At 37.1% G+C, this 19,533-nt stretch overlaps 1 protein-coding gene and 1 long non-coding RNA gene across 5 annotated transcripts in view; one reads left to right on the forward strand and one right to left on the reverse strand.

Moving 5' to 3' along the window:
• Nucleotides 1–19,533, forward strand: part of LOC116252725 (uncharacterized) — a 56,414-nt gene that overhangs the window by 32,396 nt on the left and 4,485 nt on the right. The window lies entirely within an intron of this gene.
• On the reverse strand, nucleotides 7,691–18,678 carry LOC116252722 (putative pentatricopeptide repeat-containing protein At3g25060, mitochondrial). 4 transcript variants are annotated; one of them, XM_050077665.1, is made up of 3 exons: nucleotides 18,665–18,678; nucleotides 11,143–11,291; nucleotides 7,691–10,828 (listed from the first exon to the last, which is right to left on the reverse strand). In XM_050077665.1, exon 3 carries the CDS (start codon nucleotides 10,665–10,667, stop codon nucleotides 8,529–8,531), a length of 2,139 nt encoding a protein of 712 aa, XP_049933622.1. In that variant the 5' UTR covers nucleotides 10,668–10,828; nucleotides 11,143–11,291; nucleotides 18,665–18,678; the 3' UTR covers nucleotides 7,691–8,528. The 4 variants fall into 4 exon arrangements, with proteins under 4 accessions (XP_049933622.1, XP_031483054.1, XP_031483056.1 ...); XM_031627194.2 differs by lacking the exon at nucleotides 18,665–18,678 and adding an exon at nucleotides 11,611–12,028; XM_031627196.2 differs by lacking the exon at nucleotides 18,665–18,678 and adding an exon at nucleotides 11,611–12,028 and having other exon boundaries at nucleotides 7,691–10,844.

Below are 19,533 nucleotides of genomic sequence, written 5' to 3' on the forward strand. Positions count from 1 at the left end.
TATATGATTGTGCAGAAATTGGTTTTTTATTTTAAACTTGAATGAAAATTTGCAATTCAATTTTAACAATAAAAATTTTGAATTTGTTTGGAAATTTGGTTGGAGATGTGGACTTAATTGAAAATTCATTTAAATTATTGTCATTTTGGAAATTGATTTGAATCAAGATTATTGATTTAATCTCGAGCATGAACTGAAAATTGGCTTCAACCAAAGCGATTGGCTTGAATTAGGAATTTGGAAATTTTATTGAGTTTGGATTTTGAACCTTAAAATTGGAAATTTGATAATTGATTGTTTAGACTGATTTAGAAATGAGATGCGAATGGCAATTTTGTGAATCAAGTTTGAAAGGTTTTGAAATTTTGAAGAAATTCGAAGATGAAATTCCTTTTAGGAAAACTTTCGGTTTTAAAAACTTTGAGATCTTAAAAATATTTTTTAGAGTGTTTGTTTGCTCTGACGCAAGCGAATGAACCTAGTCTTCGTTGCAATATGACTTGGTCACTATAACAACTTCGAATTGGTTTGATTTAGTCTTAACGAATGGTGTATGCTTATTGTAATGAGTGAATGTATGTTTAACAAAAGCAAACTACATACTTCACTCGTTTGTCTCTCAATGCATAATTTACTTGGTTTTCCTAGTGTTGACAGTTTTTGAAATGTTGGATGGCTTCTAAACTCACTCTTGGTACTTTGGATCCAAAGTGCATCTTAGTGCATAGTTCTTGAGCTTGGCTTCATCTTAGAAACCAAGGTTTTGGAATTCCTATTTCAAAACAATTTGTAGAGTTTTGTATTTGAAAATCTAGTGGATTTAGTTGACAAAATCTTGTTTATTTGTAAAAATTGCTTTCAGCTTTTAAGCCAAAATGTGGAAGATTTAGAATACTTGTATTTCTTCAAGCCTCTTTTTGAGGACTCCGAGGCATTTTGGAACACCTAGAATCTGCTCCAAAGATATTTTTGCTTGAATATGTAGATTTGGAATCCGGGTTTTTGAATTTTGAGAAATCTTCATTTAGATGTTCTGGTCACCCTACACTTTGGATTGATTTTGGCAACCTTGTCTCTTCTTTTGCATAGATCAATTATGTTTTTGAAATATAATTTTAGATATGTTGTTTTGGCAAGTTCGCTTTTGTACAATTGTAGTGATTTCTGAAAATTTCAGAAATAATAGGATTTGAAACAAGCTCAGTTGAATTATTTTAGTAGTGCACACAACAGATTAAACTCCTTGTTTGAGTGAATCCAACCTTGGATTGACTAGAAGTAGTTGATTGGATATGCTTATCGGGTTTATAATGTCATTGGTGTGAGATTGTCATACATACACTTCTTGCCTCCCTTTCTAACATATAGCATAAAATTGGAGAAAAGCATAACACTTAAACAAATGAGTCGATCATCCTCTCTTGATTTAGGGATTTTCTCACCATGGCTTTACACCATTTAGGACTTTTCATAAATCGGATTTTAGTCTTTAGGTGAGCTAATTTAGAAAACCTTATTTTCCTTGTTTGAAAATGGGTTTTAGTTGCGTAATTATCAAAATCGCAAGAATACATGCATCAATGATTTAGTATGTACATTTTCACATGCAGCAACCTAGATAGACATCGTTCCTGGCCTTTATAAAATGAACGAAAATCCTCTCCATGATGGCTCTTCCATTCATGACATTCAAGGAAATAAAAATGAACATCAAATAGAATACTTGCCTTGTTCAAACCAAGAGGATTGAGCAAACCCTAGGGACACACCTAGTTTAATTGGGGAATAGCTCAACCTTTTGCGGTGAGACCACTGTTTTTAGTGGTACATTCATATGATTTACCACTGCGATCAATGAGTGGAAATGTTGTTGTAACAACAAGCAGCATGGTTGCTGCTTTGATTCAAACGGATGCAGCTGGAGACTCTGACAATAAGCAGCACGCTGCTACGGATTGAAAGCAATCTAAGGGGCTGCAAGCTAGGAATAGCAGGCCGAGTGCTGCAGATTGGAAGCAGTGGGTTGAGTACCACATTGGAGATCAACAACTATGGCCAGTAAACGGAATCAGTACCGGTAGTTGAGGATTGAAAGAGCTGCAGGTTGGCTACTGCATTAGGTATAGCTTTTGGACAGCTCAAGTAAAACTAGATTTAACAGTTTGGAAGGAGCTAACCTGAGCGGGGAAGTACCAAGGGCTGGTGATGGTTGAAGATGAACTACAAGTCAGCTAGGAACCACTTGAGCTGGTGGCCATAGATGGGGAAGCAGATTGGTGCCGCTTCAGTTGAAGAAAGACTGCTAGAGAAGGCAGCAGCTCATTGAAGTTGCAGTAGTAGCTGGGTTATGTTGGAGGAGCAACAGAAGCTATATCCAAGGGAGTTGCAGCTTGCAGTTGAAGATGAGCAGGACTGCTGGATCGAGCTGAAGAGGAGCAGAAATAGGGGGTGCAGGTTGGAAGTAGCCTTCTATTGCATCGAACTGAGGACAGTTGTTGGAGATGGCCGCTGAAGATGCTTGAACTTGTCGTGGACATTTTTATCCAAAATTCCAGTAATGGAGAAATTGACTAAGTTAAAATCTTAACTTAGTTTAGATTAGATTTTAAATCTAAATTGAATTTGAATTTTGAATTCCAAACTTAAATCTTTGGCCTTGATCCTGATTGATCTTAGAGGTTCATTTTAGTTCTAATTGAATTTGAATTTAAAATCTTGATTCAAATTTGATAGAAGATTTGATTTGCAATTCTAAACTGAAAATTGTGATTGATTTCTAGTTTCGGTTCTAGTTGGATTGGGAAGGTGCTGAAGTGGATTACTTCAAATTTTGCCTAAAATACTTTGCAAAATTTTCAGAATTGCCACTAAAAATTTTCGAGGTGTCAACAAATGCCCCTTTTAGCAGCTGAGTTAGCTTTGAGTTTTGGTTAGTGGCAAAAACATGCACACCAAAAATTTTACAAATTTTGTAAATTTAACTTGAAAATTTTGCTTTTTGTGTCAACTCCTATTACCCTTGCAAAGAGAAAAAGTCAAGGGTAAAGGCTTGATTATGAAATGTTTCCTCGATCTCATAAGAAACACTATAAAAAAATTGATATTGATCAAAAAATCTTGCACTTTTAGGAAAGCTTTTGCACTCTATGCTTGGGGGAATCGGCATGCCCTGTATTCCTTGGCAATTGCTTGCTTTTGCTTCTATTACCTTTTCAGTTTTCTTTTGAATTTTGTTTTGATTTTGTACTACCCTTTACTTTCAGGAAATATACCTCACCACTCCAAGGGGTACTACGGAGTTCACCATTTTGGTGGTTTTGTTTAACTTTGTTATGTGAAACGTCATGCTTATCAAGCTTTCTTCTGAACCTTTATAGTGAGTTTTGGGGTGATGGCTTTCAGACAAGTTGGCCTTAAAGTTTCAAGTGTAAGATGCCCCTTGGACTTATTACTTAAGTTCATAAGGCTATAGGAGGCTTCACAAATGCAAACTGTTCATGGATTTTTTTTTTTGCTTTACGATGTAAGCATAGGTGGTACATCCGGCCGCTATTGCAAAGTCTTGAACCTGAGAAAAAATTACACTCACTTTGGGCTTATCACTCAACTTATTTTGTTTGATAGTTTTTTTTGTTCATCTTGCCAATGTCCCTTTGGTCACGAAAGTCTTCTTCCTCACGACAACTCATTCTTTGACCTTCACAACTATTTGATTATCAAGATCAAGAGTAACTTTTGAACATTGATCCCTCGATTTTATTTGAATTTCTTGTACATTGCAGACCAATACCCCTTGTGTAGCTCATTCATAGTTGAATTGTGTGTTCAATCATAGAATTTGAAATTGTTTTGTGTAAGATTGTTTGAATTGTTTTTAGGAAATTCATTTAAGGAGACAGTTTGCAAAACTATTTTTTATTGAAATTTTTCTAGGAAGTAAGAAGCTCCTAAAAGTTTTGAAAGAATGTAAAAGACATTGTTGGAGGACTAGTGTTCAAATGTTTGTAAGTTTGACTTGTGATTTCAAGCATAGAATTTCTTGAGATGCAATGCATTGATTTGATCTGGAATTTCAACCCTATCAGCATTGATTAGCAATTAAGAATTGTGGGGTGAGGCTCTCTTAACAACGTAAGGTCCTTTCCATTTGGCACCATTTGCCTTTGTGCATGTCCTTGAGAAGTGTTTTAAGTCGAAAAACTAAGTCATTTAATTAAAATTTTCTTTCAATGATAAATTTAGTGTAATGGTGAGCCACTCTTTTGCAATAGGCTTCGGTATGTTCAGCTGCTTGTGTCCTTTATTCATCGATTGCATTGTGTCAACCTCCCTCTCTAGTATTTGTTGATGTGAAGTTTAATGACAGGAACAAACTTCATTGCTGGTTTTTGGATGCGTAATGGAAGGATAATTTTCATTCCATACATCAATTCGACCAACGTCCAATTTGTGGGTGTCTCAAGGTTAGTTCAGTATGTATAAAATGCATCAAGGAATTTTTTGTGTCAACCTCAACCTTTTTGTACAGTTCTTTCGAAAATTTGTATCTGAATTTTGTTTGTAGCTTATGTTTGTTTGTTGTCCTTGGGATAATATAGTGCAAAGAAGTGATATTGTATGTAGTACTTTTAGCAGAGGTTGCATATTTTCTCATTTTTAAAATGAGTGTCATTGTCTAAGATAATTTCATAGGGGATGGCGAATCTATGTAAGAAATTTTTATAGATGAAAGGTACCACATGTCATCCTTCAACTATTTTTAGGGTGACTACTTCAATCCACTTGGTGAAATAGTCAGAAGCTGTTAGGAAATACCTATGTGTATTTGTGGCATGTGGATTGATTGGGCTGACCACATTGAAAGCCTATATCGAGAATGGCCAAGGTGAATTAACTAAATGTAAGTATCATGCAGAAGCAAAAATTGACAGTGCATGTAATTGACATTTGATGTACTTTTTTACGAATTGATGACAACCTTATGCATGGGAGACCAATATTACCCTGCTTTGGGCTAAGGTTTAGTACCCTACACGTCCTCTACAAATTGCTTTGCGAGCTTCTTGGGTTATTGTTGATGCCTCTTAATCGTTGAGACACCTAGTATTCTCTTCACTTAGCCCTCTTCTGTAAAAAACTCTTGCAAGGATAAAATACTTTGTAGGCATGTCTCTTAGATCATTTTGCTCTTTGTGAGACATCTCTGGTGAAAATGTTCCATTTTGAATGTAGTTTTTGATACTCTAATTCAAGGTACTTCTCCACTTTTTATTTGGGGTACCAACACTGATATAATATATATCGATTGTTCGAGTCTACCAACTTCAAAAGACCTGATCGACTCATTAAGCTTGAAACTGATGGTGGGGCTTAGACTAGACAAACCATCTACAGTCGGGTTTAATTCCCATTTGATGTTTGAAAGTTGGCATTCCTCAAATTGTTGCATGAGGGATATTGCCAATTTTTTAACAGGGATCATTTTATGATCCTCAACTTGCTAGTCACCATTAGCCTTACTAATGACTAGGAGGGAATTCCCGAAGATATGCACTCTGCACACTTTAAATTTGAGAAGCATTTTGAACTTGTGAAACAAGACTTCGTATTTAGTCATTGTATGTGCAAGAAAAGCTTAGTTTGACGAATATGGGATCATTTAACTTTTTCGGTATGATGAACCATCTTCCAATGTGTGTTCCTGTGGTGCTCTTGGAACCATCAAAATACATGTTTTATAGTGGAGCTAGTTCTATGTTCATCTGGGAAGTCATCATTTGTTTTCATTTTTTCACTGAAGAGAAATCTCCCAACTGATCTGTAATAGCTCGCCCTTGATTGATTTCTGGAGTACATACTCTAAATTGTAGTGTATCAAAAAGACATATAATTATTATCCTCCCATTTAGGAATGGTTGTACAAAGATGTAAATGAGTAAGTTTAACTTGAATAGGATTTTAACTTCTTATAACATTAGATAGTGTCTCAATTTTTGACACATCTAGACTAGTGCCTAGAAAATCTTCTCCATAAGAAAATAATTCTTCTCGTATTGTACAAATGTCTTACAAACATAATAGATGAAGAAAACACCACAGGCTAAGTGGTTGATTGTGATGTAAAGCAATAATAATTTTCCCACAATGAGAGTTTTAGTACTCAGGGGTCAAGAAAGTATTTCTTGAATCTTTCAAAGGACATTTGGCATTTAGGTCCCTATTCAAACTTGACTCACTTTTTCAAGAGTTTATTAAATGGTTTGCATCTCATAGCCAAGTTATAAATAAATTTTTTAATTGACTGAATCTGGCCTTGCAGACTATGCAACCTTTTCAAATCGGTTGGTGGAGGCATTTCTATAATTGCCTTTGCTTTAGCTAGATCCATATTGATCTCTGTCTTGCTTGACATGAACCCTAATAGCTTGTCAGATTCTACTCTGAACACACTTTCGTATATTCAACCTCAGTTTATATTGCAAAAGTCTATCAAATACTTGAGAGATGATACCAATATGATTCTCTTTTATTCTTAACATGATTAGTAACTCACATAAACATCCATGATGTCATGCATCTGATCGTAAAATATGGCTACCATAGTCTTCTGGTTTGTTGCTCTAGTATTTTTTAAACCAAAAAGCATTATGATATAATAAAAGGTATCTCAAAGGGTTGTGAAGGTTGTCTTAGATTGATCTTTGGTCTCAGATTGATCTTGAGTAGCCAGCTTAATCTGATTATATTCAGAAGCTCATCCACAAAGGCAAACATTGCATGATCAGCTATACTATCTACCAATAAATCAATGTTTGGTAATGAATAGTCATCCATGGGATTGGCTTTGTTTAGACCTCTGAAATCAACATAGAGACAAATTTTAATGTTTTAATATCTACTTTCAAGTTCATGGGGTTAGATACTACATGTAACTTGTGTTTCAAAAATGAGAACCTATCCTTTGGAAGTGGCTTGGTAAAAATATAGATGTCTGATCTTTTGAAGAGATATGTTGAATCCAAATTTGTTTTTCATTCTATTATAAAAAATAAGATGAGAAGCAAGAAAGGTAGCAACAATGTTATCACACCAAATAATTGGTGTGTGAGACATTTGCTCTAAGTTCTAGCATTATATAGCTCATCCACAAAGCTTCTGTAGTAGCATTGGCAAGTGTCTGGTATTCAACTTCTGTAATTGACTGGGAGACTACATTATGCTTTTGGGAACTCCTTGGGACAAGATTATTTCCCAAGCAAACAGCATACCCACGTGTAAAACATTAGAAAAAAAGGTTATATGAAGCTTAAAAATATAGTCCTTCATCGATAGTAGCTTCCATATATCTTTGGATTCTTTTGACCAATGGCCAATGATGTTCATTTGAAGAGTGCATAAACTGATAAGCTATGTTCACTACAAAACTTATGCCAGGCCTTGGACGAACACCTTCCATATGTACTCCCAAAGGATATCCATAATGTATTTTCTATGACTTAGAACAAGTCCACTTCTTTTCCTTTTTTTTTCCTTTTTTGCTTCAATACTCCAGAAATAATGAAGTTGACCCAAGTCTTTTAACGCAAGCTCTTTTCCAAAAAGAGAAATGAGTCTATTAACTTCACTTTCCTTGTTGCAATAACTATTATGTCATCGACATAACTAACATAAAAATTTGGACAAACTCTATATTAAGAATGAAAAGCACTCAAACGTGAGTACCAAGAATGTTGGTGCTTGTTTCAACCCATAGAGTGTCTTGTGTAGTTTACACATAATTGGGTTGATAAGGGTCCTCAAATGCCGGTGGCTGTTGCATGTAAACAATTTCTTCTAAGCTGCAATGTAAGAATGTGTTTAAACATCTAACTATCTTGTGCACCATCCTTTGCGCAAAGTGATAATAAAGACTATTCTTATGGTTTTTGGCTTGACTTTGGAAGTATTCTAGTCCTTCTTGCTAACTATACTCTTTTGCAACCAACCGTGCCTATACCATTCAAGAGACTCATACGCTTTTCTCTTCACTTTAAACACCCAGTTTGACCTTATAATGCTTTTACCATAGTCAGGTGTGACTAATGTCCAAGTTTTATCTTGGTACAAGGCTTTAAGTTCAGACTTCATAGCTTCATACTAATGTGGAATTTGAACAGCCTATGCATTTTTGGGTTCTGGCTAAGACAAGCGAGCAATAGGAGGAGGATATTTGTCAGTGCCTTCTTTCTACCATGCCACTTTGTTGTGGCATGTGGACATGGTATCCGGTGGCCTATTCCATGTTCTTTCAAGAAGCTTGTCAACCCTTGAAATTCGCACCCTAATCTGAATGAAACAATTCGTCCTCAGCATGAAGCTTGTCCACTCGCCTAATCAGTTATACTAAACGCGTGAGATGGGCAGCTTCTTACAGACCATTGAGTAACTTGACATTGACTTGGATGAGACAGAAGCTCGACAAGACCATGACGAGGCTACACCGAGCACCAGCAGGCTGGAGATCGAAAAAGGTCCAAACCAGCATCAATTCACCAATAATCCCCACAGGAACACTTTCCGTCCTTGAAATGATGAAAACGCTTGACATCCCTCACAACGATTTCCCGATTCACAATCTTGCAGATAAATTTGATGGCAGTATGGCAATCGCCACAAATGCGCAGGTTCTTTGTCACCGTGATCCGTGAACCTGCACTCGTGTTCAAAAGGCCAAAAGCAATTGCTAGCCTCTCACTATGACCACAGAGCATCTCTTCCTTCAACTCCTCCGCCAGATCATGCAGCACAGACCGAGTATCTGGAACATAACCAGCCTTTCTGATTTGATAATCTAGAGCCTCTAGAAGTGTCATCATCTCCCTGTGCAGAGGATGCGTCCTATCCTCCGCTGTGAATCCATGAAGCTTCCCATTCACAAGTGTTATGCTGAAACCCGGTGTCTTCTTCATCCCCTTCTTCTTCATTATCGTTCTAACTTCAGCAACACCATCCCACTTCTTTCCCAAGGCATAAACATTGGAAACTAATGTGTACATGCCTGGATCATCCGGTTGCATGTCAAAAATGATGTTCGCCACCACCACACCAAGTTCAGTATCACGATAGTTTTTGCACCCAGCAAGCAGCGCACTCCAAACAGAGATCCCTGGCTTTACTACCATTGACTTGATTAACTCGTGCGCTTCGTGGAGTCGACCTGCACGAGCCAATAGATCAACCATGCAAGCATAGTGTTTCTCACCAGGCTGAATGCAGAACTTTGACATCAGGTGGAACCAATGCTGACCTTCCTCAACAAGGCCTGTATGACTGCACGCAGATAATAAAGAAGCAAATGTAGCATCGTCTGGCTTCACCTGGCTGTTCAGCATCTGTTTAAACAGCGCAATTGCATCCCTTCCAAGACCGTGAACGCCATAGCTTGAGATCATTGCGTTCCAAGCAATTGAATCTCTAAAGCTCATCCAATCAAATAACCTACGTGCCGTCACTAAGTTACCACATTTTGCGTACATATCAATCAAGGCAGTGGCCGAAATCACATCCAAATCAAGCTTCTTGATTATGAAGCAATGTATAGACTTTCCTTGTTGAAGGAGACCAATGTGTGAACAAGCAAGCAGTGCACTCACAAGAGAAACTAAATCTACCTCACATGTCTCTTGTTGCATTGCAACAAACAGGCTAAGTGCGTCGCCTGCATACCCATTTTGTGCATATCCAGACACCATCGCGCTCCAGGAAACCACATTTCTATGAGGCATCGCATCAAACAAGCGGCGAGCCTCAGCCAATGCGCCATTTTTAGCATACATATCAACAATACTCGTGCTCAACACCACGTCCATGGGGAATTCCCTCCTAAAGATATGTGCATGAACAGAGAGGCCAAGTTTAAGTGTCCCCATCCTGGCACAAGCTTGAAGCAGACCCACCATGACGATCGCATCACCACCAATGCCCACCGACTGCATTCTCCGGAAAAAACTCAAAGCCTTGTCTCCCATTCCACATTGTGCATAACCAGAAATAATAATCGTCCAGGTAACCAGGTCTCTCCTCGGCATTTTCTCAAACACTCTAATCGCACTATCCATTCTGCCAAATTTAACAAACATATTGACAGCAGCAGACGCAACAAACACATCATCGCCATATCCGGACTGTAGTGCAAAATTTAGAACCTCATTTCCCATCCCCAAATCTCGAAGCTTGGTGCATGCCTGGATCGCTAGAGTAAACGTCGAGCTATCGGGCCGAACCCCCTCGGCAACCAACCTATGATACAAGTCGACAACTTCCAAACAAAAACCACCTCTCGAATAGCCAATTATCATGGCATTCCATATGGCAATATGTCTTTGAGACATTTCGTCGAACACTTTTCGAGCAGTGTCCAGGCACCCAAACTTGATGTACGGACTCACCAACTGGCCCCATATTGCGGGGTTCGAAGATCCTCCAATTAGTAAGAGCTGAGCGTGCAGTTGCCCAAGTGACATGACATTGGTGCAGGAGCGGAGAAGGTAGCCATAGTGAAGTCGACGCCTGTGTAAAACCGTTGAAGAATGACACAAGGAAAAAACCCCAACAGCTGATGCCTCGTGTAGAAGGCATGGCAGAAGACGCGTAGACGCTAAAAGACCCACAATACCGCTGCGCATCATCCATCAAGTCCACAATACCTCTTTCTATCTCTCCCCTACGCTGTTGCGTTGCTATCCTGTTGGTTGCAGGTTTACTCTCGCCGGTTAATGTTGATGCTGGGTTGAGAAATTGGATGGAACCCACAAAGTCCCAACATTGGTATCGGGGCCAGATGGTCAACCTGCAAAAAAATCAAACTACCGAACCGGTGAGTTAATCTAACGTTTGTGAAGCCTGCTATTACCTATGTTTGTGTGCGCTTGATATGCACACCATGAGCATGCGAAACTTTTAAAAGATATATGCTCAACTCTGTCATTGTTTTGAGTAGCATATATCATCGCCTCCAGTCGTTTTACATTATTTACTCATGAAATCTCTCAGTGGCCCCAACAGCACGGTAGGCATACGGGAAAACCTATGAGGCTCGCTAACAACACTAAAATTAGGGTAAAATCAAGAGATTACCCTCCTTTGTGCCTCATAGAAGCAAACCTGCAAATTCTCTTTGCTTTGATCTCTCATTGTTCTCTTGTTTCAATTGCTGCTGCTACCTGGAGAATCCATTGGTGAACTTGCTCAAGAAACGTAGAATGGACCAAAGGCACCATCAGTGGTATCAGAGTCAAGGAGATCAATATCATCTGAAACAAGTAAGTAAATTTTAGACTCTGAAACTTACTAGCATGCTAGAAAATGAAAAAAATCGATACATCAATAGATGAAATAACTTGCAGCATGCGAGAAGATAATACATGTGCGAGTAGTTCTAGTTAAAAACAGAGGCACTCAGTCTTTAGAGGCCGTCTGCTCAGTAGAATACCATTTTTTATTGCTCTAAAAACGTCAAGAAAAGATAGGGAGAAGTCTGGTGCTTCTAAAACAAATGGCAAAGCTTATCCTGTTAGAAAGGGGAAAAAAAAAGGAAAAACGAAAAAAAACAAGGAATATAAAGGAGTCTACTCGATGGCTTGGAAGACCACGACTGCCGGTTTTCCAAGCTCAACCAGAGAATCCACTATTGCTCCTTCAAGTTGTCTGCTGCTTGAGGAACTGAACACTACAGTTGTTTGTTCTACCAGGTGCGGCTGGAGAAGCCGCCATTGTTTTACCCTTCTGATGCAGTTGGAGAATCAGTCGAAGGCTCTTTTCCAATGAACTCACAACCCTCGATCGCTGCTGAAGGTTTCGCCAAACCTTCAAATCCGGTTGGCTCTCAGTGCAGTGAAGCCCTCTGTCACTGTTACCTTTTTAGGGAGACCCGTGACTAATCGACTGCTGCTCCCACCACTGCACTGCATTTGTTAGCAGGTCACTGATACTCGCGGGTTAGCAGGTCGCTAGTCGCCGGAACTGGCTCTATGGAAAGGGGTGGACGGAACCCAACGAAAAATGAGAGAAAACTTGGATCGAAGTCAATTTATATTTCATATTAAAAATTATAGATTTAGTCCACTATTTTTGCATATTTTCAAACACACTGTCAGAATTAATGAAAAGTAATGCCACAACATTTTTGCTACAGACTTTTTCAAAAAGAGGCTTGCGAAAGTTAACTTTGGTTTACAATCAGAATTTTAGTTAAAATTACAAAAAGTTACCCTTCCGAGTTATCAAAATTACAAAAGTGACTCAAAAATTATTTTTGAAAATAAAGGAAGAAAACCTCTTTATAAAATTATGAATTGAGGCCTACTTGATTTTAAGTTATTTTGGAATATTGTTAGAGTATTTTTGGCTTAATATGCATTTTTTTTAATATTATATATACTCTAATGGTGGCTTATCTTCATCTCTCTGATTTTCTTTACTTGTCATCAACCACTATTTGTCATGTGTCTGTCAAACTCAAACAATTTAAAAAGAAAAACGATAGTAAGTTTAAGGGCAAATCTACAGGTTCTTATAGACCTCAAGGAACTATAGTAAAATGTTACAGGTGTGGGAAGTCAGGACTATATAAAAGAAGGCATATGTGTTGTCTACAGTATCTGTTTGCAAATGAAGAACTTATTGGTTGGTGGTAGATTTTGAGGCTACCCGTCACATTGCAAAAACAAAAAAAAAAAAAGTGTGGTCAGTATAGAAGACCTGGGTCTAGGTGTACAAAAGGTCTATACAAGGAATAATTCATATAGTGATGTCATGGGTGTCGGTCATATCGACCCAATATTGGGGGTACTAGTGTCATTATGAATGAGGTTCTTTATATGAGAAAGAATCTAGTGCATGTCCCTGCTTTGACTGGAAAAAGTTTTAAAATTTGTTTTATTTTAAGAAAAGTCACAGTGGGAAAACATGGTAAGACCATTTGAAGGCAAATATGTAACAATGAAATGAATAAAATTTCTGTTTTTGCTTATATTGACTATGTATTGAATGTGATTGTGAACTTATGGCATGAAAGATTAAGCCATGTAAGTATTAACAAGATGAAGACTCTAGCACAGCTATGTTTAATACCCGATATTAATATAAATAATTTTGTGAAATGTGAGTCATATTCATATGAAAAGATGGTACGGAAAAACCTTCCTTCTGAAGTAATTCGAGTCATTAATCTGTTGGAGATTATCCATAATGGACCTTTTATGGTCCAAACACATAGTGACAAGTTATATTTTGTAACATTCATTGATGATTTGTCAAGGTTTAGTTATCTTTACTTCATCAAACATAAATATGAAGCCCTTGAAAAATTCATGGAATACAAAAATGAAGTTGGGAGACAACTTGACAAATACATCAAGGTTGTAAGGTCTGATCGAGATGAGGAGTATACATCAAATGAATTTCTCAAATACTGTAAAGACCTTGGAATTAATCGGTAAAGAACAATGCCTAGAACACCACAACAAAAAGGTATAGCTGAGAGGAGTAACAGAACTCTTTTAAACATGGTAAGATCCATGTTGCTTGGTGTACACTTACCCAAAGTATTTTGAGGTGAAGTTGTATTAACAACTATGTGTACTATAAATCAAATGTCCTGCAACGTAGTCCCGACCACTCCTTATGAGAGATGGACTGGTATAAAACCAAATCTGAGTCATCTCAAGAGATGAGAATTTATACCTTTTGTTAAAATCATATATCAAAAAATGGATAAACTAGATAATAGATCTGTAAGATGTTTATTTATTGATATCCAACGACTATAAGACTTATCGAAAGTGGGGATGTAGAGTTCCTAGAAGAACTCAATAATGAGGACAATAACCTAATTAAACTGATCTATTAGATACTCTGATTTACTCAAATGAATAGTCTGGCAATGAACTGACTGAGAAACAGTCTAACAATGAACCAACTGGAAAACAATCTGATAATAAACAAATTGATTCGAGTACTTCATATTTGAATGATTATTATGTATACTTGGCAGTAGACTATGCTATTCAGCTGATATTGATGAAATGTCAGATAATCTAACATATGATGAAGTGATAAATTCACATGAATCGTCAGATTGGTTAAAAACTATAAATGAAGAAATTGAATCTATAGAAAAGAATAAAGTCTAGGAGTTAATAGATCTTCCTGAAAGAAGAAAACTCATTAGTGTAAATGGTTGCTAAAAGGAAGTATATAGTTGATGGTTCAGTTGAAAAATTTAAAGAAAGATTGGTGGCGAAAGGTTTTTCCCAAAAAGACTGAATTGATTATTTAAAAACTTATCCACAAGTTTCAAAATTTGTCTCAATTAGAATAATTTTGGCTATTGTAGCTTTCCATGATTTGGATATTTGGCAGATGGATGTAAAAACTATTTTTTCTAATTGGTGAATTAAAAGAAATTATCTATATGACACAACTAGAAGTCATTAAAAAACATAGAGATAAAGTGTACAAGTTGAAAAAAATCCTTGTACGACTTGAAGTAGTCTCCTAGACAATGGTGTTTTTCTTTTCATAAGGTAATAATTAAAGTTGGATATGTATCAAACGTGCCAGTATATGTCTAAAAAAATGGAAGTCTTTTATGTATCATGTCATTATATGTCGATGACATTCTACTGACTAGAAATGATAACAAAATGATATTCAAAACAAATACTTGGCAGAACGAAACTTTGAAACGAAGGACATGGGTCATCTTATATACTACGTATAAAGATCACTCGAGATAGAAACTCGAGGATTTTGAGTTTGAGTCAAGAACAATATATTAGTTATATCTTAAAGAAGTTATGAATGCAAGATTACAAATCAATTTTGACTCCCATGGCCAAAGAAGCAAATCTAAGCAGAAGTGATTGTTCTAGTGAATGACAATAAAAATTAAAAGTTAAATGTCTCATATATCCAGGTATTCAGTAGCTTAATGTATCTAATGCTAAGCTTTCCTATTGGTTCTGTGAGTTGCTACCAAAGTAATCCTAGTTGGCCTCACATAATAAAAAGAATTTTTTCGCTATATTAAAAGAATAAAAGGCTTGAAATTGTCCTACCAAGCTGATGAATTAACTTTAGTTCTAAGTCACTTGGGTGCGCCATTTTTGGCCTCACACCTATGTAAGGCTAGGCGTCGGGCCGGGCCGCCGCCGGGCCAGGCCCGGGTTGACCCAGTACGTTATATATATAAGGCTAGGCGTTGTCGTTTTTCCTTTATTTTTTTTTCTAGAATTTGTGGTCTTTGTCGTTTTCGTCCATGTTTTCATTCTTATGTGATTGAATGTTTTTGTGATTCTTGCTCTGCAGCTTCACAAAATAAATTGTTTTTGTTACTGATATTAAATTTTTTCACTGGTTTTTTTTTTTTGCATTGCAATTTATGATACTGAATAGTGGATAGCTCTTTAGAATAGCAGATAACTCTTTAAACTTATTTATAGGCATTCATTCTGATTAAAAAAACAGTGTTGCTTTTGTTTTATATTCTGATTTTTGTGAAATCTGGATAGTTGCAAACTGTAGTTATGCAGTATATAGTCTATGCTGGTTGAGTGGTTTCTTTGAACTCTACTGGTTTCTTTATATTCTGATTCTACTCTACTGGTTTCTTTATATTTTAATTCTTCATCCTTATTACTGGTTTCTGATTTTCGTATGAAGTACGACTGTATGAACTATGATTTTGTGAGCTCAAAACTAGGGTATATTTCTTGTTGAATGTTGAACTAATGATTGATAATGATATCATGATTAGCAAATTGCAATTTTGATCTTGTTATTTAATAATTTGTAGTTTATAGACAATTTTTTGTCATATATATTATATACATATTGTTATTATTTTAATAATAATAATAATAGTAATAAAATACTTTTGTCACACTGCCGCACTTAAATTTTTTGAGATGTGCCGTGCCGACACCCGCACCCTGCACTCAGGTGACATAGCTTTAGTTGAATATTCTGAAGCAATTTTTGTGAGTTGTAAAGACAATAGTAAGTTCACATCTGGATGTGTGTTTCTTTTTGGTGAAGGAGCGATAGTTTGGCCCTGTAAAAAACAGAGATGTGTTGCTCAACATACTTAAGAAGCAGAGTATGTAGCATGCAATATTGCAACTACCTTTGTTGTTTTGATAAATCGGTTCTTGAAAGACTTGAAGTTAGATCACGATCATGAACCAGTTCAACTATTATGATAATCAGGCAGTGATATCTCTTATGAGAAATTGAGCTTTTAGCTCAAAGAGTAAGTATATAATAGTGAAATGTCATTGTATGCATGAAATGATTGAAAAAAATGAAATCTCAATAGATTGCATGTCTACCAATGATATAGTAGTTGACCATTTAACTAAGAGAATTTCTGAAGATTTGTTTACTAAGCATGTAGTCTATATGAGGCTAAGATATATTTGAAAGGCTGCGAAGGAAAGCTATTGAAAGAAAAACCTCATTACAAACCTTGAACAAATTTCATTTACATTGGATAAACCAATTATGAAAAACCATGTAGCTAGAGCCTAAAGAAACCCACAATAGTGGAAGCAAACTGGCAGTCTCATGGCCAAACGGGAGATGTTTGATAGTGACCATGAGCCCTATCCCTTCCTTTCATAATTGTGAGGGGTCTCACTTGCAATTACAAAATAAATTTGCAAAAAAAAATTTCAAACTGAAGATTTTCATTCTAAACAAAGTTTGATTTTACATTATTTATTCTTGAAATCTCTCGCATGCTCTAATCGCATGCTAGGCATACAGGAAAACCTATGAGGTTGGTTATATAAGTCCAACAACACTAAAATTAAGATAAAATCAAGCGATTACCCTGCTTTGTACCTCATAGAAGCAAACTTGCAAATTCTCTCTGCTTTGACCTCTCTCTCTTTGTTCTTTTATTTTAGTTGATGTTGCTACCTGCTGTTTTGATGTTTCTACCGTTCGAGCACTCATCCTGGAGACTCCATTGGTGAACTTGCTCAAGAAAAGTAGAAGGAACAAAGTGTCATTCACTTCAAAAACTCCATCAGTTGGACACCTAGAGATGACACTTGTTTGGAAAGAAAGAGACGCCTAGAAGACGATGGCATGGTTGGGGCAAGAGACCAGTGAGGCAGCAAGAGAAGCCCTGAGCCATTGCAGCAAAAAGAGAAGATAATGAAGGGTCAGCCATTGAGATTGAAGACTAGAAGGTGTCGCCCCTGGTGAACGAAGTACGTGGGCAGGATGAAAAAAATCAGAATAAAAAAGTGAAAGGCAATCTACCATTACAATCTATGTAAGGGAGAAATGCTTTTGGCGATTGTGGAAATTTGCCACCCATTAAAAAACTATGGTACGCTGCTTTCCTTTCCTTTAGAGTTGATAGACTTCCACGCAACTCATTGCAGCCATCATCAAGCAGATTAGGTATTCTTGTATGGAAGATGCTGGTGCCAGGGAGATGTTTCATAGCGTGCAAGACCATTTGTGATAGTGAACTAGGTAGAAGCAGTCTTTGGTTACAAAAGAGAACTGCTATAGAAATGGAAATGAAGTAGGCAGTCGGTGAGAAACAAAAGGGAGAGATGAAGTTGGTTGTAGTGAGGACGTTGGGTGTTTGGGTTGCCATAGAACAAGCAGGGTCGCACGTCACTATGACTGCTCTTAAACCTGTCCTAGACCCTTTATGTAAATTCTTCCAGGTGAAGGTCATAAGGTCATCCGCTGATTCTTCAACATCACTCAGTTCGGACCTCCACTTAGTTTCACCCAAGCCTCATCCTGGTCATCCCTCACGTACCTCGAGTGGAGGAGGAAGCTGCAGATGGCTAGGAAGAGCAACCCTGGCCATTAAACTTGTGTTTGGACCATTGATGTTGTCTTTCTATCCAACATCATTTATGTTGGTCAAAGCTACACTGGGCGCAGGGGAAATCTCTGCAAAAAAGGGCGATGATGAACATTATCTCACCAAGTGGTTAGAGACATTCAGTGTTGAACATATTCTTATGACAGTTAAGGACATTTGTCATAACCAGTTCGTAAAAGTGGATGATTCGTGGGACATATGTTGTGTTCTATGTTGTCGACCCACACTTGTAGCAATTAAATATCTTTAGATGAAGGAAATAGCAAAGTGGATGGCATTTTTATCACCAATTTTGATGATGTTAGGCAGAGATTTTTTCAATCACCAGATTTTTTTTTTTTTTTGAAAAGTCACCTGAGCACTTCAAGAAGGAAGGACACATGCCCTTGCTTGATTATCATGTGAAAAAGATACTAGATGTCAACTTAAAGGATATGGAGTCAACTCTTGTTTTGCAAACATCTAAGGAGGCAGCCACCTCAGAAGCTACAAAAATACGGAAGCAACATGCAGAGAATTTTGTTTTTCAATCTTCACTTATCGTACAATAGGCGGGAGCTGGAAATCGGAATGATGGTTGCAATGTTGAGGCAGTCATTTGTCATTTTTGCACAAATCTGATTTCTATGGGAAGTGATAGAGTCTTGCATTTCTCTTGAATCAATAAGTTGTATGATGTTTGGTGCTTCTAAAACAAATAGCCGAGCTTACTTTGCTTGAAAGAAAGAAAAGAGAAAAATGAAAAAAAAGTAATGGAAAGGAGTCTACTCGATGGCTTGGAAAACCACTCTACTAGTTTTCCAAGCTCAACCAGAGAATCTGCGGTCTCTCCTTCAAGCTATCTGCTGCTTGAGTGACTGAACACCATGGCTGTTTGTTCTACCAGGTGTGGTCGGAGAAGCCACCATTGTTTTTCCCCTTTGACACAGCCGGAGATCAGCCGCTACCTCTTTTTCAACAAACTCACAGCAACCCTCAATCATTGCTGAACGTTTCACCAGACCTCAGATCTAGTCAGCTCTCTGGGCCACGAAGGCCTCTGCCACTGTCACTTTTTCAGACAGACCCACGACTACTCGACTGCTACTCTAGCTGCCACGCTGCGTTTGTTAGTAGGACACCGAAGCTTGCCGGTTAGTAGGTCGTCGGCTGTTGGAACCGGCTCTACGAAACCCTAGCAGAGATTTTTTGAAGAGGAGAGAGAAGAACAAGCGAAAAATGAACAAAAATGGAAGCCAAATTATGGTCTCGAATTAAAAAAAAAAAGAGATTTAGTCCACCATTTTTGCCATATTTTCAAAAATGCTGTCAGAATTAATAAAAATTAATGTTGCAGCATTTTTGCTAAAAACTTGTTCAGAAAGAGGCTTGCAAAAGTTAAATTTGGTTTACAACCATAATTTTAGTTAAAGTTACAAAAGATACCCTTCTGAGTTATCAAAATTACAAAAAAGGGACTCAAAAATTATTTTGAAAATAAGAAAGAAAACCTCTTTATAAAATTTTGAATTGAGGCCTCCTTGATTCTAAGTTATTTTAGAATATTGTTAGAGTATTTTTGGCTTAATATGCATGTTTTTTTATGTCGTATATACTCAAATGGTGGCTTATCTTCTTCTCAGTGATTTTCTTTACTT

This window comes from Nymphaea colorata, chromosome 4 (assembly GCF_008831285.2).
Source record: "Nymphaea colorata isolate Beijing-Zhang1983 chromosome 4, ASM883128v2, whole genome shotgun sequence".
Classification (NCBI taxonomy): Eukaryota; Viridiplantae; Streptophyta; class Magnoliopsida; order Nymphaeales; family Nymphaeaceae; genus Nymphaea; species Nymphaea colorata.